The 25,680-nt window shown below is 42.3% G+C and overlaps 1 protein-coding gene, 1 long non-coding RNA gene and 1 pseudogene across 9 annotated transcripts; 2 read left to right on the forward strand and 1 right to left on the reverse strand.

Moving 5' to 3' along the window:
* Window positions 1-1,366: 1,366 nt before the first annotated feature.
* Window positions 1,367-1,485, forward strand: LOC120619386 (uncharacterized; annotated as a pseudogene).
* Window positions 1,476-20,382, reverse strand: TAF1A (TATA-box binding protein associated factor, RNA polymerase I subunit A). 7 transcript variants are annotated; one of them, XM_039883436.1, is made up of 11 exons: window positions 19,040-19,162; window positions 17,967-18,136; window positions 14,131-14,244; window positions 12,986-13,184; window positions 10,996-11,126; window positions 9,858-10,016; window positions 9,294-9,360; window positions 8,177-8,300; window positions 6,529-6,683; window positions 2,587-2,706; window positions 1,476-1,892 (listed from the first exon to the last, which is right to left on the reverse strand). In XM_039883436.1, exons 1-10 carry the CDS (start codon window positions 19,158-19,160, stop codon window positions 2,594-2,596), a joined length of 1,353 nt encoding a protein of 450 aa, XP_039739370.1. In that variant the 5' UTR covers window positions 19,161-19,162; the 3' UTR covers window positions 1,476-1,892; window positions 2,587-2,593. The 7 variants fall into 7 exon arrangements, with proteins under 7 accessions (XP_039739370.1, XP_039739377.1, XP_039739376.1 ...); XM_039883443.1 differs by lacking the exon at window positions 1,476-1,892 and adding an exon at window positions 20,342-20,382 and having other exon boundaries at window positions 2,243-2,706; XM_039883442.1 differs by lacking the exon at window positions 1,476-1,892 and adding an exon at window positions 20,330-20,361 and having other exon boundaries at window positions 2,243-2,706.
* LOC120619213 (uncharacterized) lies at window positions 20,255-21,817 on the forward strand. Of its 2 annotated transcripts, none has more exons than XR_005657411.1 (2): window positions 20,255-20,654; window positions 20,871-21,817. It is a non-coding gene; the product is annotated as an uncharacterized LOC120619213 (long non-coding RNA). The 2 variants fall into 2 exon arrangements; XR_005657412.1 differs by having other exon boundaries at window positions 20,255-20,531.
* Window positions 21,818-25,680: the final 3,863 nt, after the last annotated feature.

Here is a 25,680-nt window from a genome sequence, read left to right on the forward strand (position 1 = left end):
TCCCTCAGACAAAGGAAACAAAAGAAACAAAACAAACAAATGGGACTACATCGAAATAAAAAGGTTTTGCATTGAGAAGGAAGCCGTGACCAACAACAAGACAATCCACTGAATGGGAGCAGACATTCGACAATGACACGTCCCATAAGGGGTTAACACTCAAACTATATAAGGAACTCATACAACCTAACCCCCAAAACATGATCGATCAGATTTAAAAATGGTCAGAGGACCTAAATAGACATTTCTCCAAAGAGAACATACAGATGGCTAAGAGATACATGAAAAGCAGCTCAATTTCAGTAATCATCAGGAAATGCAACTTAAAACCACAATGAGATACACCTCAGACCTGTCAGAATGGCTGTCGTCAATACATCAACAATCGACGAGCACCGGCGAGGACATGGAGAAAAGACAGCCCTTATGCACCGTTGGTGCCACGGAAACATTAAAAACAAAAGCACCACAGGACCCAGCCATTCCGCTTCTGGGCGCTTCTCTGAAGAAATCCAAAACACTAATTTGAAGTTATATGCGGCCCTGTGCTCGTTGCAGCATTATTTACAATAGCCGAGATATAGAAGCAGCCTAAGTGTCCATCCAGCGACAAATTGCTTTGCTCAGGGTATTACGCTGAGCAAAACAAGTCAGGCACAGAAAGAAAAATGCCATATGGTTTCACTTACACGTGGGATCTAAAAAACAAAATAAATGAACAAAACAGAAACGAACTCGCAGAGAACAAATGAATGGTTGCCAGATGTTGGGGGGGGTGGGGAGTAAAAACGATGAAGGGATTAACAGTAAAAATTACCAGTTATATAAAAGTGTCGTGGGAATGTAAAGCAGGGCACAGGGGAACACAATCAATAATAGAATGATAACCACGCACGCTGTCAGACGGGTTCCAGGCTTACTGGGGGCATCACGCCCTAAGGTAGAGAAATGTCTAATCGCTACGTTGTACACCTGAAACTGATATAATGCTGTATGTCAACGACAAATAAAAAGGAAAAAAATTAAAATAAAAAATAAAGAGCTGCTTCCCAGCTCAGTGCTTTGCACTTTACGCTGACTCACACCGACCGGGGGAGCAGTACGAACGGTACAGAGTGCAGGGTTTGCGGCCACGCGGACTGGGGCTGGGCCCAGGTGCCGCCACCGACCAGCTGTGACCTTGGGCAAGGTCCTTAATCTCTGAGGACCCGATTTCCTTTTCCGGTAAGATAGGGATCATGCGCAGGAAGGCGGTGGCGATATGACGGAATGTAAAGCCCAGAGCGCTCGATCATTCATGAAACTTTAGAAATCATTCATGAAACTGGCCTGAACTTTAGCGTGGTCCTAAAAAATCTCAGTTACTGTCTCTGGCCACGCCACCCTGAACGTGGCTGAGAGCGTCTGCTCTCGGAAGCTAAGCAGGGTCGGGCCTGGTTAGTACTTGGATGGGAGACCGCCTAGGAAGAGCAGGTGCTGCAGGCGTTAAAAAATTAAAACAGTTGTTGATTTACACTGCTCTCATTGCACAGCTAGCTAGGAACATGGGATATAAAAAGTCGAGGAAACGGTTTTGTATGGGAACCAGGAACCACAGTTACTCATTTCACTTTCTTCTCCCCTACATTCTGCTGCCAGAGGTCATGAGAATGCGGAAATCCTGTTACTTCTGACTAAAGGGTGCAGGGAGCAGATGCCCTGACGATCTCGGCCTACGCTCTCGAAGAAACACTCACTCTACCAGTTTTCACAACGTTACAAAGCTCGGCTCTCACTTCAGTGATGTTATCCTTGGGCTGTGAGCCAAGCTTTCCCACTGAACTTACTATACGACCCTGGGCACAACCTCACGGGCAGGGTCTCCTCCACTGTCCAGCTGTCCGCTGCTGCACCTGGTTTCCAAGACAAAGGAGAGGACACAGGACTTCTAAAGCATGCCTAAGACCGCTGCTGTGTCAGGCAAACCAACCAGCCGACAGCGCTGTGAAGTCAGGCCGATGCCAGCTGAAAACGGTCAGCCCCCTTTACCTCAGTGACCCAAATTACTCCTCTAGAATCAAAGGTACCTCTCGACCAGAAGGTCACTCAGCCCCAAACTGTCATGTCTTAACACCAAAAGAGACAGAGGAGTCCTCTTCTAAATTCTGTTTCCAAAGTTGCTCAAGAGAACTCATCACCGACTTATTTTTCATGGTGTAAATCTAACACGGATCACTTAGACCCTCAAAGAATACAGATTCGCTTAACAGTGCCACAGTTACGTTTTATTACACGGCAGTCAGAGGCAAATTATCTGCAAAGAGCAATAACTGCTATTAAGAGCTCTATTCTCTGGTTAAACAAATATACATTTTTTGAAGATTATTCTTTAATAAATATATTTTATGGTACAAAAAGGAAAAATATTTATTAACAAAAAGCAAAGGCAGTGAGACAGTTTCTCTAACTGCAACTCATAGCACAAGAAAATATAATATAAAAATAACATTTCTGTAGCCATGAAACTTGAAACACCAAATAAATAAACACATTCCTTAACTATCTAATGACCTACTACACTGTAGCTACTGATTTGAAAAAACTCACATCAATATCAGAGTCCTGGATTTACAATACTGCATTTTTTTACTAATTTCTTCATCCGCTTAATTTTCTTCCTGAAAACTTGATGATCCTGTTTTGAAATATACCGAAAGTATCTACAACCTAAAAAACAAAGCAAAATAAAGAAAAAGTTTTAATACTTAACAAATTCTTCAAATATATTTCCACATTTTAAAAATTTTGCTTCAACTCTGGCATACTAATGATTATGGGAATAGAATATTTATCTATACCAGCATGTCCTAAGCACGTTCTCAGAGCCATCACTAATGAAATGTATTTCTTCCTACAAAGATGTTTCTAACCGACCATAATTAAAGCATATACCATAGCTTGTTTTTGACCCTGCCTCCCAAGCCCTAGTTGACATGCGTATTACATACATCCATACATTAAATGAGCTTTTTCTAAAAGCAAATTACCGGAGCTTTCCTGCTCAATATTAGCTTGGAAAGCAGCCAGAGGCATCTGTAACAAGGTTCTACGGAGAAAACTCTGATGTAAAAGATGGGAATAAACAAATCCTTCGTCAGAAGAGATCGGAAAGTACCTAGTCACTCCGGCAGCCTAACAAGCGGCTGCTGATCAGTGATCACGTAGCTCTGCCAAAGAGGCCTAGTGCTCACCAGAGGTGCAGATCTTCTGCCCACTTTCTAATCGGGCTGTTTGTTTTGCTGTTGTTGTTGCTGAGGTCTTTATATATTTTGGATATTAGCCCCTTATCAGAGGTATAGTTTGTAAATATCTTCTCCCATTTCGTTAGTTGCCTTTTTGTTTTGTTGAGTTTCTTTTGTTGTGCAGCTTCTTGGTCTGATGTAGTTCCATTCATTTATTTTTGCTGTTACTTCCCTTGCTTTTGGGGTCACGTTCACAAAAACGCCTCTGAGAACAAGGTCTATAAGTCTAGTGCCTATGTCTCTTCTGTGCATTTTGTTTCAGATTTGAGTTTATTTTTATGTATAGTGTCAGAGAGCAGTCTAGTTTCATGCTTTTGCATGTGGCTTTCTGATTTTCCCAGCACCATTTATTGAAGAGGCTTTCTTTTCTCCACGGTATGTTTTAGGCTCCTCTGTCAAAAATCGGTTGCATATATATATATACACGTGTGTGTGCGCGCGTGCGTGTTTGTGTGCGTATGTGTGTATTTATTTCTGGGCTCTCAATTCTGTTCCATTGGTCTCTGTGTCTGTTTTTCTGCCATTCTCGTACTATTTTGATTATTGTCGCTTTGTAGGATAATCTGAAGTCAGGAAGTGTGATACCTCTGACTTTGTTCTTTTTTCTCAGGATCACTTCGGTTATTTGGGGTCTTTCGTGGTTCCATACATACGTGACGATTTGTTGTGGGGACTGCATTAAATCTGTATATTGCTTTAGGTATTATGGCCATTTTAGCTATGCTAACTCTTCCAACACACGAACACAGAATAGCTTTCCACTTCTTTGTGTCTTCTTTAATTTCTTCCAATAACGTCTCGTATTTTTCAGTGTACAGGTCCTTCACTTCCTTTGTTAAGTTTATTCCTAAGTACTTTAGCCTTTTTGTTACAATTGCAAATGGAACTGTTGCATCATTTCTTTTTCTGATATTTCGCTGTTAAAATATAGGAATGTAACAGATTTTTGTACATTGATTTTACATCCTGCAACTTTATTTACTGTTTCTAATAGTCCTGGTGGAGTCTTTAGAGGACCTGAAAGAACACCTCTCCCAAGAAGACATACAGATGGCCAACAGACACATAAAAAGATGCTCAACATCACTAACTAGAAGGGAAATGCAAATCCAAACCACAATGAGACACCACCTCACTTGCGTTAGGATGGCTACTAAAGATAAGACGAGAAATAACAGTGTTAGAGAGGATGTGGAGGAAAAGGAACCCTCATCCACTGCTGGTGAACACGTAAACGGGGACAGCCTCTCCGGGAACAGGATGGAGGAGCCTAAAAAATTAAGACTAGAACCACCATATGACCCAGCCAGCGATGCCTCTTCTGGGTACAAACGAACTAACAAAACAAACTCACAGGCACAGACAACAGTGTGGTGGTTACTAGAGGGGAAGCGGGTGGGGGAAGGATAAGGAGGATAAGGGGGTCAAGTACATGGTGACGGAGGGAGCCCAGACCTTGGGTGGTGAGCACACCATGCACACACAGATGGTGTGTGAAAGAATCGCACACCTAACACTCAGCAATGTTAGTAACCAAAGTTGCCTCGCTAAATTTAATTAAAAAAAGAAGTTCTACCTGTTTTTCAGAGTCTTACAATGCTAAGATCACTTGTTAAACATTTCAGAGACATAATCCAAATTTCTACAAGAAAAATATAAACTGGATATTATGAGATTTTTTTACATCTGCTAAATGAACGAGACCATAAAGTGCAAATTAATTTCATTACAGTCTCAGCTTGCATATAACTAAAACTAATTTCATTATAGTTTTGGCCTGTATATAACCAACCACCTTCTCCGGGAAATTGCTAGCATATATATTATATCTAGAGTAACCATTTTATTATCCTTGAAAACAGTATGTCAGAATTGCTAATATTTTAGTAGCTGGGAAGCAGTGGTATCTGTGGTATTAAAATAATAATTTGTGTCTCTAAACACATCTACCCTACTCCAAGCACGAAGGAGAGACAGATCACGACTAGAATTGGAATCCTATGATGTCATGAGGCTAACCAGAACAAGAAAGAACAAAACGCAGCTCAACGCTTGAACAGACTGACTCAACCCCACGTAAACACCTTGAAAAAAGAAGGGGCGCCCCATTTTCAGGCATCATCATGCCTGATGTTCACAGAATGCTTTAGAATTTATAAAGCATTTCGATGTGCTATTCGCCTGATGCTTACAGCAATCCTGCAGCCATCACGGAGCGGTGTCGCCGGCCTATTTCACAGAGAAGGCTCCCAGAGGTTAACTGCTTGACCACAGTGACATGAAAAGCTATGTGACAGAACCGGAAAATCAACCCAGGTCTTCGGACCCTGCTCAAACACAAACCCCTTTCAATATGGGTGCTAGAAACTCTATACTCATAAAGAAATACACTCTAGACTCTAGACTCATAGCAAATCACAGTCCAAATCCCATTTCTGTTCCCTGTCATCAGTATATCAGAGAGATTTCTGAATCGCTTCCGCTTTAGCAATCCCTTTCCTCCTACAACGCCAGCATTTCGGTAACCTTAGTAACCACCTGAAACATTCGCTGAAAATACTAATTCCAAAATAATATAAATCTCATCTAACACTGACCCGCAGAATCTCTTTAGGCGACTAAGCGCTCTAGCGACGAACCGCTGACTCGTGGTGACTGTGGAGTTCCGTTCTTCAGCTCTGAGCACGTGTGTGGCGGTCCCGTTTGAGGACGGGCTACCTGTTCATACTTCAGTGGTACAGAGCAGGTCAGAGTTTTAACGGCCAAAATACTCCACAAAGATTATGTTCCCTCTCATAAGAGGATTTTTAAATGAAATTACTAGCAGGTACACTTTTTCTTAAGGGGAGGAAAAGCTTCATCCTTATAGGAACAGATAAGTACATATAACGAAGAGCTAGTATAAAACATTGAGGTCGGTAAAGAATATTTCTCTATTCCTAATGACGACGACGATCTCAGTAAACTCTCTACACAGCACGGCCAAGTGGTCATTGTTGTGAACACAGTCATAATGACCCTGAAAGACACTCAAGTCAGAGCATGAAAACCAACCACGGTCGGCGTGGAATCCGTCACTAACGTGTGGCCTTCCTTACTAGCAGGTCACCTGGCCTCAACCCAGGAGTCGCCTAGTACCCTTAGGTACTGCACTGGGCATGCTACCAAGTGAATGAATGGTCGTACTTTGTCATTTCAAAATTGTCTAAAAGCCATATCTAGGTAAAAAGGAAACAAAAACATGTACCTTTTCCCAGCAGAATTCCAGCTACCGCAGCTTTCTCAGCAGCCAAAGCTTTATCCTCCTTCCAATCGCTCTTGGCCCAGAAGTAGCTGAAGTGAAAGCTCGGCCACCAGCTTTTCCTGGAGCCCCACCCCTCCCGAACCCAGGCCACGTGACGCCTGAAAAACAAATGTCAGAACAGGTGAGCGATGGACCGGTCTCTGCTGTCCGAATCGGGACCTACGCAGCGTCTGTGGAAAGATGACAGAGGGGACAACAGAGGTGTTCCCAGACCAGCTTCTGAGTGCGGCCACGCAGAGCACAGGCACGAAAGCGTGACGCTTGGGTTCTCTGAACAGAACGGCCAGCTCGGCACAGTGGCTGACGGCACAGACTCTGAAGTCCAAATCCGGATTCGAACCCCAGATCCTGGGCGAGCTGCTCAGCCCTCTGAGCCTCAGCTTCCTTGAGGACATTAACAGTGCCCACCCCACAGCACTGGCATCAGGGTGACACTGGGCCAGGGGACAGCAGTGCGGTCGCATACAAAGCTCTGTGCGTGCTGCTTGGTACACAGTACACATTCAATAAACATTAGCTATTTTTATTTTCACTTAAAAGTCACTTTAAAATGTTCCTTTAAATAATATGCTACGAAGAATTACATCCAAAATCAGGTGCTATTATTATACAAATATATAAGCACACAGATTTTACATCGCTCGCAGACGATGCTAAGTGTTCATCAATAATTTAAGTGAGCAAGTTCATATTCAGGGCCTCGTTGCACCTGTGGCAGAAGTGCAAGAGGCCCAAAAAACAATAGCACATTGCTCTGTCTCCAAGAACTACGGTCAGTAGGGATGACGCAGTGCTTCAGATTCGCAAAGTGGTTCACGGGGCGCACGCCTACATGTCACGCCAAAAACATCTGATGACCAGCGCTATTACACCTCCAAGGTCAAGCCAGATCGACGCCTGAAATAGGTTCCCACTGACAATGAACTTCCTCACCAACTAAAATGGACACAATAACTGAAATCTAATTTTGTAAGATCCCTCCTCTCACGCAAAATGAAAATGGCAAGGGCCGCTCCTTTTCTTTTTCTAAAAATGTGGCACTTATAATATTATGAGCAGATGTATCATTTTAGATACCGAGCTCGCAACGGACTTAATATTTGGTGAATGAATAACCTACAATGATCTTATGGGGCCCTACAAGCCCATGAAAATTATTAAAAAACAGCTGGGAAGAAACCTGCTTCCCGTGTGATCTTAGAAGCTGAAGACACACCAATCACGACGAGCTTTCCACGAGCCTAAGAGGGCCGGTCCCTCTAGACCTAATCTCCAGTCAGAAAGCACACGTATTCCCGGACAGCGCGGTGGTGCTCATTCTATGGTGTGGTACTTATGCTATGACGTGGTACTTATTCTGTGGCGTGATACTTATTTTGCTGGCATGAAAAACCTTGATGGAAGTTTTGTATGTTCTACTTGGGACTGTACTTCCTGGCTTCTGATGTACTCGCAAGAAAACAGCAGAAGACCCAGTTCGAGAAACCCAAAAACATAAGCAAAGTTTATTTAACTGACAGATGTCAGCTAGATTATTGGAAAATATTCTGTATGCTGATCTAGTAATGAATACGACAGGTCACTTACTTACCCCATTAAGGTCTCTCTGAGACATTTTGCCAAATATTTCCAAGCGGTTACGTTTTTCGTGCATCCCGCAAAATCTAAGACGGCAAACAGCACCTCCAGCCCCAGTCTGCGGTGCTCTTCCCGTCCTGCAACGATGACAAGGATCGGGGTTGACATGAGGGGCTGAAACGACACACTCCGCTGGAAACGGATGACCGCATCGTTAAGCCTCCCCGTTTGGCCAACCGCTTAAAACAGTTCACCATGCGCACACTCTACGATGAATCTGAAAAATTCCATAGTTTATTCCAGGCTAACGAAGTCAGGGTGTCAGTTTGACCTCTAAATGGACTGTGCAGTTGACCTCGAACAACCTGGGAGTTAGGGGCACTGCCCGCCTCCACAGTTGAAAATTCACGGATAACTTCTGACTCCCCAAAAACTGTACTAACAGCCTACTGTTGACTTGAAGCCATGCCAGTAGCATAAACAGCCAATTAACATATTTTGTCTGTTATATGTATGAAACAGCATTCTTACAATAAAGTAACCTAGAGAAAACGTTAAGAAAATCACAAGAAGAGAAAATACGTTTATTTACTGAAAAACACCCGCGTGTAAGTGGACCCACGTGTTCAAGGGTCGACTGTACATTACCGAGAACATTATTTAAAGTACCTGCCCCACTTGGGTATTTTACATATGTTCTCCTCTGTTAGGAGAGGCACCGAGGTGGTCCTAGTACCCAGTGGACTTCATTCAGCTGATTTCTTCCTACGCAGGTACCGAGCCAAGAGGCAGTGGCGACAGAATGAGGTGCACTGTGTAAATTAAAGCCATCTCTTTTCTGCTGATACTGCCTAACGCTCTAAAGCAGGAGCAAGCTAACTTTTCCTGTAGAGGGCCTGACAGTACATATTTAAGCTTTGTGAGCCATGTGGCCGCTCTCACTGTGCATCTCTGCTGGTGTGGAGCCAAAGCAGCCACAGACAGCAGGTACGTGAACGGACGCGGCTGGGCTCCAGGAGAACTTGATTCACGAAAACAGGTGAGTGATGGATCTGGCCACAGGCCGAGGTTTGCTGATCCCCCGTCTACAGCTTGCCTGCACAGAGATATATAACACAAACACGACATACCTGATTTTCTCAGTAACCTGTGGAATTCTAACATCAGTTTATGAGACGGTACAATCTGATACAGAATCTGGAAGAAATAATAATTTTGCAATTTTTACACATTCGAAAGGCATTTCTCAAATTTCAGCTTCCTTTTAATGAAAGTCCTTACAGTCAAATATTCCCTCAGTAAACGAATCGAGGATTTAAAAGACTCTTTGCTCTTATCCAGTTGTTATCACAGTGGTTACGTGGATGTACATATCTGCTAGAATGCATCTGAGTGTACACTTAAAATACAGGTTTTATTATATGTAAATTAAAAGGTGATTTTTTTAAAATATCGATGCGAAACTCTCCGACCAGGATGGCAAAGGGTTACTGACCCTCTCCCCTCGTCTACCGGGGGCAGGGGCTGTGGGGCTGGTAGTGGTGGGGGTTCTGCCCGGAGCCTGCAGCCTCCCGTTCCCCTCGGTACACCACGCGGACACTGTGCTATCACGTGAAAGCTGGAAAGCGCTGACCTAAGAATGCTTTAGCGCAGATCCCCAACCCTGTTCAAACATTCAAGTGAAAACGCTGTACCTTAAGCACGCTTATCAGCTTCTCTCTCGGCGCCTTCTCTCTCTTTAGAAAGTTGTACAGGTAGACATGTGCGTTCGGATTCGATGGAAACTTTTCATCGTAGGCATAATTGGTGAGCACCTCTCGGGCTCCATCTTGATCGCCGTAGAATTCCAGCATCTACAGAAAAGAAGTCACCATCTTTTAGCTCAGTTCTGTGAGGCAGCTATGCGAAAGAGAAGGCACAACTCAACTTTCCTGATGGGCACGAAAAATCGTGAAGCTGAAAAACAGTACTTACTGCATAGGGGACAACAACAATGCCAGTTTCTGCTTTCGCCAGCTGATACACCCTCTCTGGAGCACAGAATGTCGCTTACAACAAAGGACTGAGGTTTCTCTTATAATATCTTATTACTGAAAAATGCAGTGACTTCAGCACATAGGAACTGTTCCCAAAAGAAGGTGCTGTAAGCAGAGCACACCAACTAAAAGGCCACATGGAGCAGCTGACCTCCGTGCCCTACGTAACTCAGGCCACAAAAGGCCTGCACGTGAATTCCACCTGTGTGGGAACTATAATTCCTTTCATTTCATTCCCATCCTTATGTGAGAATTTCAAGATCCTCTGGTATATGGTTTGAGATTATTTTCTGACAACACAAATACCACTTTAGCATGAAATGTTCAAAAACCAAATTATTCTGACTACATATTTATTCCTAGTGCCCGGTGCCCGGCCCTCTGTCCTTACACAGTGACTCTGAGATAATGGGACGTCTTTGTGAACTTCCTAAAAGCCATCTCATGTATAGTGACCTAATTTCAAACTTCTGTCCCCTTCTCTTCTGTATCCCATCGAATCATAAAAGCTCTTTCTGCTTTTCTTTTAAGCTCAATGAAAATACAGAATTGACGTTTACAACTATTTATTATATAAATATTTGGCCATGACATAGTATCCAGTGGTGAAAATAGACCCAAAGTCCCACTTACAGTATACTAGTAAAATAAACAAAAATTTTACAGACCAAAAAAAGACATCATATTCCTTTTTTAACAATTTTTTATCGATATTTTAATACGTTTCCTTCTAATCACTAAAGATTATGCTTATAACGAAATGAAACTAATAAAACTTTATAAAACGTCTACTTGCCTCTACATAACTCTTCACAAAAGGGTCCCAAACACCAGGAATTTGAATCAATGCACAAAGGTTTACAGATGTCTTCCAGCCGTGGCTGAGCATATTCTGGGATGTTGTGTTGTACGCATAATCATCCTCGTCTGCCCAAAGACAAAGATTTTTGAAAGTCTTTCAGTATTAAAGACTCCTGCTGAGTTAGTCACCAATAACTACTCGCGAGAAAAGCTCAGGGCCTGATGTTTTCACTGGTGACTTCTAACAAACATTTAAAGGATAATACTAATTCTTGCAAAGTCTTCCCCTCGAAAAAGAACAGAGGGAAGACTTCTCAGTGCATTTTACGAGGTCGATATTAACCTGATACCAAAACCAGACAAAGACAACGTGAGAAAACTGTAGAACAATATTTCTTATGACTACAGTTGCAAAAATCCTCAACAAAATACACGCAAACCGAAGCCAGCAACACATAAAAAGGACTACACATCATCCCCGAGATCAAATTCGGAGTCACAGTATGACTGCCAAGGTTCCTACAGCAGCCCCCTCGCCCGTGGTTTCACTTTCCATGGTTTCAGAGACCCAGTCAACCCCAGTCGGAGAATATTAAATGGAGTTCCAGAGACAAACGTTCTTAGGCTTTACATTTCTACATAAGGTTCTTATGAGTTTGTTACACAGAACTAGTCCTTAACGTTTTTCTCATTCAATAGACTTTTGAGGTTGAAAATCATCTAAAGAGCCCCACGTGTCATCTCATCTTCATCCCTTGTGGCTACAGAACGACTGTCAGATACAGAAAGTTGCTGATTCATCTGCCCACGGTTCCAACTGCTTTCATCACCTGACTGTGCGTAAGAAAAGTAAATACTGACTTTAAAATTTATCTAATCAATTAACATCAGTAAGCCTCTTTAAAAAGAAATATTACAGTAGGCATTGCAGCAAAGTTCACAAAAGAAACGGGACAGATATGTGACTCAAAAACCTGGTCTAGACGAGGAGACAGCACATACAATACATGTGAAAAAACTGAGAACAATTAAAAAGCAAGAGATGAACAGCCAAATGACATCGGCTGACCGAGTGGCTGATCTGTGAGGTTTACGGTACAAGAATGGGGGTCTGAAGAGTCTTGAAGGGCGGAGGGCATTTAAGATCTCACAAGCCCACCTTGATGAAGACGGCATTTCAGAAGTGTCTTGGGAGAGATGAAAGACAGGAGACGGAGGGGAATTTTGAGATTTGTGACTAGACACTAAATAACTACTTATCTCATAAGCGTAATAAGGAAACACTGCTTATCACATATGACATGGTAAATACCAGGACTGAAATTTAGATAGAGAATGAGAAAATTAAAAGAAATTCTGGGGTTCATTCTAGGGAAGCTACGGAGAAAAACCGTACATACAAGAAAAAGAAAATGCACAGATTCTATACCTCTAAAGACCACAAACATGGGGCGGGGAGAGGATACCATCGCCGCCGAGAGCGAGAGAAGGGGCACTCAGTTTGAGAAGTAAGGGCACGGTCACTCTTTGGTATGCTCCGTAAATTCGGAAAACTGTCCATTATGACCTTTGTATAGAAATGAAACAACTTCATCTTGCGCCATTCTTTAAACATATTATTCTGAGAAACAACGTCATAAAACAAACTAAATCCCGTTCGAAACATGCAAGAAGTGTTTATTAAGTGCAGTAATGCCTGCTGCAGAAAACTGCAGCCTTCCTTGGATATCCCATTTTAAAAGCAATAAACCTAAAGTGGTCATAAACTTATCAGTCATTTCATTTAAGTCTGGAAAGTTTTTTGATATGTCAGAAATACTATAAAAAAAATGATCAAGAATCTCACATCGGTGGAAACGTAAGTGCTCCGTACTATCTGGTTAGATCTAAGCTGGGAAGTAGGGGGTTCGGTTACTCCTTATGGCCCCTCTGTCCCTCTGATTCGGTCCGACACCGTAAGAAAAAGCTCATGCGTACTCACTCACCGAGCTTAGACAATTCCATCTTCTTTTTAGACCAAGTATAATATTGCAAGAGCCCTTTATAGGCCTGAATCAGGTTGATTAATACTTCCTGGGAAGATGACTTTTCGCCGTATCGCCACGTCTCTGCCTGGCTGAGACTTCTGCTGGCATCGTCAAACATTCCATGATGCAGAAGGTACAACGCATGTTGCAAGGAGATCTGCAACAATAACGAGAAAACGCCCACTGACACGGGTCACAGGGTAACCGCTCGCCAAAAAGCTCAGTAATCGTGACATACGCTGCGCTAAGGCCTGGGTAGGACACAAATGATGTAACCGCACTGTCCCTGTCGTTAAAACTTTCCATCTAGCAATGAGGAAGGATACGTAACCATGCTATGTAAATGAGAGGTGAATTATACGAGCTTCCAAACAGAAGACAGAGTGACGTAGTGAAAAGAACGGGGCCTTTGGAGACAGAGGTCCTGGCTCTGTAAGCGGAGCCGAATGGTGGGGGCTGAGGGTGAAGGGGACGGCGAGATGCTGGTCGAAGCGGAGAGTAAATTCCAGGAATCTAACGTACAGTTATTAACGATGGATCCTACGCTCCAAAGTCGCTATGAGGGTAGAGCGTTCACATTCCCACCATCACAGCGACAAAATGGTAATTACGTGATGGAGGACGTTAACTCGCCTTACTGTGATCACTATCTCACAGTGCAGCCGTGTATCGAGTCATCACGTCGTTCACGTTACGCTTAGACAATGGTATACGTTAATTACAGCTCGATAAAGCTGGGGGAAAACATTTTCACAAGTTCAAATTCCCAATTTGTTTAGCTCTATCTTCTTCCAAAAGTGCCCATTCCGAGGAAGCTCGAATGACTTAATAATCAGAGGTACTGGAATTCGGCCCACCTTCGTAACGGAGCGCGACCACCACCTCTCAGGCCCCGGTTTTGGAAGCGAGAGCTCTGCAAAGAGGAGGCAGAGAACAAGGTGGGCGACACGGCGCCGCCTCCCCTCGGCCTCCCTCGTTTACATCCAGGCGCCTCACCCTTCTGTCACGCCTTTTACCTGACTGCCCACCTCATCACTGAGACCAGCGATTTCTAAAAACAAACACCGCAAACGTAAATTCCCAAGGCCTACATTCTCTCTCACCTTCAAGTAATTCATGACACCAATATTTTTCATCCTGTCAGCAAAGGTATTAAAAGTCTCCACGCCGCTTTTGGGATGATAGTAGAGAATTTCACTTCCGAGCTTCCAAATAATCTGTCAAAAGAGAAATCACCAACAAAAAGGTAAAAATCTTGCCTTAACCAATGTCTGCCTACGATAGCTATTTTTTCTGATTACAACAGTGAGAAGCAACTTATGACTGCTTTTCCTAGATGCCACTACTGTGAACCCTTCACTGTACTTCACCCGGTAAAATAATATTATGTCTTATGTGATAAAATCTTTTCCATCAATCGAAATACTCGATAAGTATAACAGTGCCATTTTTAAGTTAGTCTAAAGAAGGCAGGCAGTTAAGATACACATTGAAAATAAAACTTTTAATTAATATAGAAGATTATTAAAATCAGAAAACTTGGGTTCTATTAATACTGACTTCTGCGCTGCTCTTGGTCTCAGCTTTATAATCTGCAAAATGGGAACAGCGGACTAAATGCCTCCTGAGAGCTCATCACGCTCTACAACTACGGACCATGTAATCTACATTCAGAACTCCAATTTAAGAATTTTCACCAGCTACGGACAAATTTTAGTAAAACACATTTTCTCCCCAGACACCAACACTTTGGTGACAGAACTTGAAGTTCTTTTTCATGGGAGTGAATCTCATTTTCTCTTTTCCCAATTTAAAGTATTTCAATAATATTGACCTTAAAGTAAATTTAAGTGGATTTTGAAACAATTCTTTCTATGAACACACGCATTGGTGGTTGGGTACGATCATAACACTCATCTTTCCAGCTCAGATCGAGATTTCGTTCGTAGAATACCAAAGTGTAGTATTTGGAGCTTAAAGAAAACTTGGAGATTATCTATCACATTTGTTCTTAAACCTAGTTGTACGTAAGAATTACCTGGGACACCCACTAGAAATAAATATTCTAGAGAGTCAGACTCTGACTCAGAAGAACTGGGGTGCGAGCACAAGAATCTATATTGTCGACAAAAGCCTAAGTGATTCAGATTGAACCAAACGACTGTCTGGAAACCACTGATTCCTTTATTTACAAAACAAACTCTGAAGAAAAAGAGCCTCTAACTTGTCTCATGTTTTAAAGATGCAGAGAACTTCATTCCATAAACTAAATTTTCGATGAAGGTTACATTCTTTTCTTTTGGGTTTTTTGGCTCTATTAGATATCTAACTGATGCGATGGCCGCTGTATTAGTAAAAGCTACCTCAGATATTCGCATGATGTCATTTGTGGATGAGCTGCCTCTTACTGAACAAATTTAACAGTATATGCCAGGCACTGCTCTAGACCCCGCCCTTGCTGAATTCACATTCTACTGGAGAGCGACAGACAGTAACCAAGAAACGTAGTAAATAGGCAAGTATTGTGGGAAAAGAATGCAGTGGGAAAGGGGAACGGGAGTGACCGCTGGAGAGGGGCTGGCACGCAGTGTCATTTTACATAGTTATGACAGGCCTAGTTGAAAACGTGACTTGACGGAGGGCAGCGCGGGGACATCTAAAGACCATTCTGAGTAAAGGAAAGAGCTACGGCAAAAGCAAGTGGGCTGGAGTAGATCTGGCCTGGAGCAAGAGCAAGGAGGCAGGGAGGCTGGACGAGAAAACACGAGTGGGAGAGTCCAGGAGCTGAAGTGGGAGGAGGGGAGGGGAGGAGGAGGCAGGGGATCAGGCAGAGTCTGCAGGCAATCAGGACTGTGGCTTTCGCTCCGAGTGGAATGGGAAGCTATGCCAAGTTTTCAACAGAGTGACATGACCTGCCTTAAAAGGATTATGCTGCATCATTAGTCCTTAGTCACAGGGCTTGGAGCAAATCAAAACCACGAGGAGACACCACTTCACAACCACTGGGACAGCTATCATTAAAAAGACGGACGATGACAAATGCTGACAAGGATGTGGAGAAATGGGAACCCTCATATACTACCAGCAGGAATGTAAATGTAATTGGGAACGTAAATGATGTAATCACTTCGTAAACGGTCTGGCAGTTCCTCGAGAGGTGAACCTGTTACCATGTGACCCAGCGACTCCACTCTCAGGTATACATACACCCAAGGGAAACTACAGCGAACACCTGTACAGAAAGTCGTGTGTGATGTTCACAGCAGCATTACTCACAGTGACCAAAAAGTGGAAACAACCCAAATTTCTAGCAACTGATGAATGAATAAAATGTGATAAACCCGCACTGTGGAACATTAGTTTGCAATAAAAAGGAACGAAGTATTAATACATGCTACAACATGGATAAACTTTGAAATCATTATGTGCATGAAGGAAATCATTCGCAAAGGCCATATATTATATGAGTCCACTTAGATGAAATGTCCAGAATAGAAAGCACTAGATTAGTGGTTGCTGGAGCTGGGGGGTAAAGAGGAAAAAGGGGTGACTGCAAGTGGGCACAGAGTTTCCTTCTGGGGGGACAAAAATGTTCTAAATTTAAATCATGGTAACGGCTGCACATCTCTGTGAATATACGAAAAAACACTGAATTGTACAACCTACATGGGTGAATTGTATGGTGTGTTCATTATACCTCGACAAAGCTATTTTTGTTTTAAAAAGATCACTCTAGTTGCTATGCTGAAGACAGACTAGGGGTGGAGGAGGGCAAACAGTCATCTAAGTGGGATGACAGTGGCTTGGATCGAGTTGCAGCAGTGGAGGTGGCGGAAAGTATTCAGAATGTACGTATATTTTGAAAGTCGAGCCAACAGGACTTTCTGATGGTTTGGATGTGGGGTAAGAAAGAAAGACAACTCCAGTTTGGCCCTAGTAATTAGACCCATAAAATAACCATCATCGGAGATAAGGAAAATTAGGTTTGATGGTGAAGATCAGAAGATCCCTTTTAGATATGTTAGCAAGATATGACCACTAGGTATCCAGAGTAGAATCTGGACCTAAAGAGAGATGTCAGGGCCCCAGATATACAACTGGGAAGGAAGTGTCAGCATATAGACCAAGTTTAAGGTTACGAAACTGAATGAGATCATCAAGAGTGAATTCAAATAAGGAAGAGGACTGAAGATCAGGTTCTGCGGCACTCCCAAGTCAAAAGGCCAAGGAGAAGCCAAGCGGCCAGGAAAAGAGCCAGGGGGATGGCCAGGGAGGCAGGAGAAAACCGAGAGCGGGCAGTGCCCTGGAAGCCAGGTGAAGGGTTTCTCACACAGGAAGGAATGACCGATGACCTTAAATATTGCCGACAGATCAAGTGAGATGAGGGCTGAGGACTGGCAACTGGATTTAGCAACATGGAGATCACCGTTGACCTTGACAAAGCAATTTGGTAGAAATGGTGATGGCGGCAGTCGGGGAGCATGGCCGGAGAGGGTCTGGGGAGAACGGGGATACACACGCTTTCAAGGAGTTTTGCTGGAAGGGAGAGTAGAAAACTGGGGCACAGCCTGTGGAAGGTGGGGGGATCAAGAGATGATTCTAAGATGGAAGAAATTACGTTTGTATGATGACAGGAAACATCCTGTAGACGGAGAAATCTTGACACAGGGAAATAAGGAAGAATTACTGGAACGAATGAGTGAATATTAGGGACACTGAGAATTCAGAGTTCAAACTATTTTTAGTCATCTTTAAAATCATAATAAGTAAAAAGAAGTGCATAAATGATGTCCCAACACAAACTCTCCATCCAAAACTACTTTTAGTAGCTTTTAGTAAAATCGATTTGAGATCCTGCAAAAGCTCTTCTCGGTGGGGCTTAAGAGGCTGGCGCCCCAGACCCCGGTAATCTCCTCCCGCAGGCTGGCTCTTCACTCACCTCCGGTGCAGCCTGCCTTTTGCAGCTGTCCGCATCTTCCAAGGTCTGAAAATAACTGTGCATGTATTCCGCAGCCTGCTGCCACTGGTGCTTCAGCAGAGCTTCTTGGATAAAATGTAAACAAGCATTTGTTGTCTGAGCAAAATCCTTTTCTTTTTTCCCTCCAGTCGCTGTAAAGAGTAAAGAGATGAGTCTTCACCCACAGTGGCCCCAATTCCATGGCAATAAACTTACTTCTGATAACAGGTAGTTTTAACAAGTAGACTAGCGGGTATTAGTGGCTTTGACTCCTGAGACCAGCGCTTAGAGTTTAACTTCTTTGAGAATCAGTTTCTTCACCTTTAAAATGCCTAGCACGTAGATTTACTGAGGATGAATCTGCTGAGATACTTACATGAGATAAAATTTAGAGTAAAAGATAAAAAAAAAAATAGGAGCTAAATTCTAGGAGCCCAGGAGTCTCAGTCAAGGGCAAAGAGGGCCGGGCTAAGAAAGATGTATCTGAGGGCAGTAAGAAAAGTGCTGATCCAAACACATTCCCAGAACTGTGCCACCAACATGGCGACACGGAGGTAACAGTTTCTTTCATTACTCTAGTAGAGAATTTATCCCATGGAAAAACTCACTTGTATTTACGTGAGATGACAATGGGGGGAAATATTCTTTCTTCGAAACCTATTATTGGTCGATTCTATCAGGAATGATTTCAACGCAATTCTAAAGAAACTTCTTGAAAATACCTCCTAGGTATGGACTCCTCAGTGGCAGAAATGGTATCGTCTACATCTATGTAGCCCCAATATTTAGCTAATGCCAGAGATATAAGTGCTCAGGACGTATTACTGAGGAAAAATGTGTATCTCCCACAATACAGACTGTTATTAAACAAAGGAAAAGAATCCTAAAAGGAAAAACAAACTATTTTTTTCATCATTTCTTTTTTGCTACAGTGTAAAAAACCCTCATATACTCCTATATTGAAAAAAGATCCAGCTTGGTTATTCACTTTCTATACTCATTGAATCTTCCCTCTTTGCACTGACGGTAAAACGGTTGTGTGTTATTTTACTTACCCACACTTTCTATATGCTTTTGGAGCCAAGGAAGATACATTCCTGTACCAGAGGGCACACAGTTTCCCCCGGGGTCATCCTCTGTCATGGGCCTTATCAAGTCCTCGCTGAAATCACTCATACCTAATTCCAAACTGAGAAGATCAGTTACTTTCTGTACATCATAATCCACAGCCTTCTGAGTTATACAGAAAACAGCCATTTTTAATCTAATAAATATCGTTTGATCAGCAAAATTAATTCTGTCTGGTAGTTCCTTCAAAGGAATAAATTTAATTAGATCAGCAACAGCCAAAATAAATAATCCCTTTAAAAAAAAGACAACTACTGTTTTAAGAAAATACAGACTACCCCTTAATTTAAAAAAGAAAAAAAAATCGTCTAGAGAAAGAAAAAGCAAAATGATGCGTAATAACAAAACAATACAATAATAACAAACAGTTAACATTTTGGGGGTCCTTTCTATATAAACCATCTAATTTAATCGTTACTGACACTCCGAGGTAAGTACTATTTATTTTCTCCCATTTTCATGCTGGAAAACTGAGTGGCTTAGTGAAGTAATGAGACCTGGCCCCACAGTCACAGGAAAGGTTAGGACCAGAAACGGTGTGGGGGGTCTTTGAGGAAGAGCGGTAGTGACATTGGGAAACGAATCTATAAAGAGACCACATGCCAAGCTGAGTTGGGACTTAATCCTCAAGACGCTCCGGGCCCCTCTCCCTCCCTCCCTGTATCCAGCTGATCACAGGTCCTGCGGGTCCCACCTGCAAGGACTTCCCGCGCCTTCCCTCTTCTCCTCAAGCGCACACCGCCAGCTCGCTCAGCACAACTTCGAACTGTGTCTACACTGCTGCATTAGCTTTGTAACTAAGACCTGGCCTTAAATCTTGCTACCCCCCATCACGGCCAAGGCAAATGTTTAAAAATCAAAATTCTAGGGTTAGGAGCATGGGTTTTCGAGAGCACGTGAAGTTGAACCCGACGCCCGTGTACTTTAAGGCGTCCTTACAGAAACGGCTCTCCCCTCCCAAAGTCTCCAAGGCTACGCTGAGGCCAGGCAGCCATGGTAACCAGAGCGTCTCCACCCTCCGCCTCATTCTCAGAGCTCGTGCTGTCGGAGCATCCGGAGAAAACAGCGGAAGAACACGGGAGACTCCCAGCACAGCCCTTCGGGCTCCACGCTGGACGCCGGCAGTGACTGACGCGACGACGCCAGCGGCTCCTACCTGCCTAAAACCGGAGCTCTTCAGTCCCACCAAACCCGGCCTCCCTGCTCCGGAAACTCACGAGCACACGCACCGGAAGCGGAGTCGGCGAGGGCTTCGTGTGAGCATGCGCAAAGTCGGCCTCGGGCTCTCAGGCAGCGCGCAGACGCGGCCCCGCCCCTAACCCCGCCTTCGGAGGCGGGGCCACTGCTGTCCGCGCCTCGACCTCGGAAGTGACCCGGAAGTGACCGTGGATTTCCGCCTTCCCGTTGCGTTGGCTCCAGGTTTACTTTTTGTCTATCCCAGTAGGGAAAATGGGAGACTCTAATCGCAAGTAGACATTGGGACGAGGGGAGGGCGGCTGGATGAGATGAACAGTCAAAAAAGCAGAGCGTTACTTAACCCGGGTAATTCACTGTGCGATAACCTTTAGGTTTTTGCTTGGCGCTCGAGCGCCTTGGGGAGCCTGAGAGTTGTGCCTGGTGATCGTGACAGAATAAGCCGCGTAACCTTTTAGTCGCTTCCTCGAAATCCTTTTTCTTTTTTTTTAAATGTTAGCTTTGAATTTAGGTGACTTGACTACCCCCACCAAATTTGGGCAAGAATATCTTTTTTGCTTTCAGCATTTGTGCTTCCGCGGGCCCGTCTGGGGTCCCTTTTCATGGGGAAACTTGACAGACTTTTTGTGAAATAGAGGTCGAAAGTAAAGTGGCTAAATGTGAAGGAAAACGGAAACACAACAGTTTTCATCAGGTGTGTCATGACCTTTCATCCTGAAATTTTTTTAACATTGCTTATGGTGTAGATTGTTGATGTTGCATTCTCTCAGTTTGTCCTGATCTCAAAATGTCTATTTCACCTTCAGTTTTGAAGACGATATCCCACCCAAAATGCCAAGAGAGCTCTAGCGAGAAACGTTTGCCTCAGCCAGGAACATGATCTGGTCTCTTAACTGCGACTGTGTTTCCCTAATGCAGTCACATTGTTTTATTCCACATTTAAATGTCATTCTTGGTTTCTTTATGTTTGTCAAGAATAGGATAATTATGAGAAATAAAGGATAAACGCATGGCTACCGTAGGAGTATAATGATAACTATAGCTTATACTTTTTATTAAGGACTTCAGATTCATCTGAAGTGGCAATGAAATTCTCAGATATCCTAAGAAAAATCTCAACCTCCGATCTCAAACAAACAAAAACTTAGGGGTTTTGAGATAACCACCATCATTCTTTTTCCTTCCACAGAAGTTCCCTTGGCCAAAAATATTTTAAATCCGAAAACAATTTTAAGCTTTGCTTTTCTTTAAAGCAAAATAACGTACAGATATGTATAATTATGTGATATGGATCTGGTGTTAATTTTTAATCCTTATTTCTTAGAACTGTGCTGTCTTTAAATGTGCATCGTCTGAATTAAGATGTGCTGTAAGTATAAAATACACACCAGATTTCAAAGATTTCATATAAAATAATGTAAAATATCTCATCGATCATCGTAAGTTGGTTACAAATTGAAATGGTAACATTTTGGATATACTGAGTTAAATAAAATGTATTATTAAAATTAGTTTCATCTGATTTGTTTCATCTTTCTGATGTGACCTGTAGAAATTTTAAATTACATTGTAGCTGCCATTATATTGCTATTGGACAGCACGGTTCCAGAGAATCAGCAGAAGGGGAGTATCAGGTTAGATCCTCTAGCTAACCATTCTGGTTTGCTGTCTGTCATTCATTCATCCTCTTATGTACTGCATACTATTTCACATCCCGTGTAGCTTTAAATAGGAATGCGCTCTCATACTTGCAGGGAACTCTTATTCTTTCTGCAGACAATTGCTTGGTGTTTGAGTCGTCTTCATAATGGTATTTATGTTCTTGTTCCTAATTCTATACTGAATGTATCAATTAAAATGCTGGAGATTCAGGTTTGCTTTGTCTCCACATGTGATCTCTTAACAGGTGGGCTGTGATTGTGTGTTATCCTCAAGAACTATTTCTCCCTCTCAGTTCTTAGTGCATCCTCCAGGCACAGCTTGAGAGGATGTTACCTGCCATGCTGACTTAGTAAGAAGTGAGTTTCCAGGGTAGGTGCTATCTAAACATGTCTCCTTTGTCGCAGTCATTGATTTGCTGAGGCTCTTGTTGAACCATCAACCATACCTGTTGGCTAAGAGCCAGATACGTTGCCGTTTAATTATTTAAACAACATAAATGAGCAACTTTAATAAACGTTGCCTTTTATACTTAGCACTATGAATCTTGAAGTGTTAACATTAGCCCCAATTTTATAGACGAGGAATCGAAGACTCAGAAAAATTGATGACTTCCCTAGGGTCATACAATTAGACTTCTGAGACCCAGTTTAATGCTTTTGACTGCATTCCCTGCCACCACTGTTGTCCCGTAAGGAAGTAATTCTTATCTGAAAACTGTAATAGATGAAGCCAAACAGTCTACACTGCGGAAATTGATTTGTACAGGCCCTACCCCGGAGTTTGTTCTGCATTTATTTCAAAGCACCAAATATTTGACTTCTGTGAAAACAGAGCCAAGGTAAATTAGGCAGAACCGGAAACAGGAACTTATATATAAGCCTATATGTTAGTGGCAATTTCAGATGTTTGAGTTTCTTTCTTTGTATAATAGAAATTGGAATAATATTTGCCAAGACTAGACAAATATTACATGCTGATAGAAGACCTTGCCTGGTATATGACTCACTCCCAGTAGGGCATACCCTTTGACGTGACTTTGGCTTGGCTTTTTAATTGTGGGGGGAGGATTTAACCCTACTGGCCATGCTCAACACAAAACTCCAATCTCCCTAGCTTTCAGAACAAGACACTTAAAGCCCATTTCGGTTTTATGATGCCTTTACTTATAGTCTGATAGCTTTCTGTTTTTCACTCTACTAAGTCTAAATTCTTGTGCTTGATTTTCACGGGCTTTTATAATCTGACCTACCCTAGCCACCCAAATTTATCTCTTACTCCTCTATCATGGGATCATTTTACTCAGGTAATATTAGGTCTCCTCATTGTCCTTTAAAAGTTACTTTCCATTTTCTTTTGTTTTATGTTGCTTTCTTCACCTCCCCTTCCTTTTCTTTTTAGAATCTAAATCCTACTTACCAAGACCTAACTCAAGGCCCACCACGGTCATTTACTGGCCTCCTTCGTGTAACTCTTTAGTGCTCAGAATTTGTACCAAAACACATTTTAGTCCTTATTGTGTGGCAGGGGTTCTTTTCTGCCTCCCATCCCCCCATTCTCACTGAGAGAGGTGATGAGTATTAGCAAGAGGCACTTGTTTATCCTTTAGGAGTTGCCTCTCTAAAGAATATAACAAGGACCCAGAGTCACTCTCTGCCCTCGGGGGTGGGGCCGACATTGGGGCGCCTTTGGCACAAGTGCGAAAGGTGGACCAATCTCCTAGACACTGGCCTCAAAGGGCAACACTGGACACCAAAGCCAGAAATCTGGAAAGAGAGAAGAAAGGAAGGTTTCAAGAGGCCCAGCAGGAAATACATTGTGCAGGCTGATCTGACAAAGAAAAACCCTGAATGTTGGTTTTTAGACTCTCTATAGTATAACCAATTATAGTGTTAATATTTTTAATTAAAAGTCTTACTAGGATTTACCTGGCTTATAATTCTTCAGGTTATTTGTCTTTTTATTATTGAATTTTAGGAGTTCTTTATATTATCCTAGATGCATATCTCTTATCAGAGATATAAATGGCAAATATTTTCTCTCCTTCTGTATAGTTATCTTGTTACATTTTGATTATGTCCTTTAAAGAACGTAAGTTTTAAATTTGATAAAATCCAATTTATCTGTTTTTTTCTTTGGTTGCTTGTGTTTTTAGTGTAATATCTAAAAAATCATTGCCTACTCCAAGATTTCCTATGTTTTTTCCTAAGATTTTTAGTTTTAGCTCTTACATTTAGGTCTGTGACCCATTTTGAGTTAATTTTTGTATGTGGTATAAGGCAGTGTTCAATATGTTTCTTTTGCATATGTGTGGATATCCAGCCGTCCCAGCACCGTATGTTAAAGACTTCAGTTCACCTCATCTTTGAAAAATATTTCCACTTGGTACACAACTCCAGAATGTCATATCTCTTTTCTTGGTACTTTGAAGATGTTGATTAACTGTCTTTGGCTTTCATTTTTCCAATGAGAAGTCTCCTGTAGTTTATCTTTGCTCCTGTTTTCATAGAGTGTCTGTTTTCTCTAGATGACTTCTACATTATTTTCATTACCACTGGTTTTCAGCAATTTGATGTGCACAGGTGTTGTTTTCTTCCTGTTTCTTGTACTTGGGGTTTGTCGAGATTCTTCGATCTGTGAGTTTTCATCAGATTTGGGATGCTTTCATTCATTACTTCTAATATATTTTCTGTCTCTCCCTCCTTCAGGGGCCCCAACTGCACAGATTTTGGACTGGGTGAAGTGCTCACTGATGCTCTGTTCATTTTTTTTTTAATTTTTATTTTTCAATTGGAGTAGACATTCAATATTTTATGTTAGTTTTCGATGTCTGTTCATTTCTTTCAGTCTCTTTTCTGTGTTTCATTTTGGAGAGTTTACATTGTTATGGCTTCAAGTTCACTAATATTTTCTTCTTCAGTATCTAATCTGCTATCAGTTCTATCCAGTGTACTTTTCATCTCAGCCATTGTTTTCTTCACCTAAGTTTGAACTGGATCATTTTTATATCCTCTTTGTTTCTCCTTTGCCTGTGTATGCTTTCCTATAGCATCTTCAACATACAGAATATAACTTAATATTCTTGTGTAATATCTAATTTTGTGTCATCTATGAAAATTTCTATTGATCGATTTTTATTTTTGTTATGGGCTATATTTTACTAATTCTTTGCATGGCTCATAATTGTTTATCGTACTCCAGACATTGTCAATTTATCTTGTTGGGGTCTGGATATTTTGCATTCTTTTAAATATTCTTGAGCTTTGTCATAGAATGCAGTTAATTTACTTGTAAACAGTTTGATCTTTTCATGGCTTGCCTGTGAGCTTTCTTAGAATAGCTTTCAATCTTAGGCTGATATTTTCTCCTTTGCCGAATACTCTACCTGATGCTCTGTTTCTTACAGGGTTTTCCACTCTGGCTGGTGGGAGCACAGACTATTCCCTGCTCTAACAATTGTTCTCCCTGTTCCCTCGGGTGGTCCAAGGTTGAGAGAAATCTTCTGCAGGTCCCCGGAGCTGTCTGTCTGTGAAGTTCTCTCTTTGCCATGCTGCTCTCTCCTCTCCTGTGCTGTTCCCTGCGAATCTCAGCTACCTCGACCTCCTCAAACTTTCAGATGTGTCTTTTCAACTCAAGGGGATCACTTACTTGTTTGAGTTTCCTTTCTCTGAGTATTGTCTGGAAATTCATCCATGGAGTAAGCCGAAGCGTCATA

This window comes from Pteropus medius, unplaced genomic scaffold (assembly GCF_902729225.1).
Source record: "Pteropus medius unplaced genomic scaffold, Ma_sr-lr_union100, whole genome shotgun sequence".
Lineage (NCBI taxonomy): Eukaryota > Metazoa > Chordata > Mammalia > Chiroptera > Pteropodidae > Pteropus > Pteropus medius.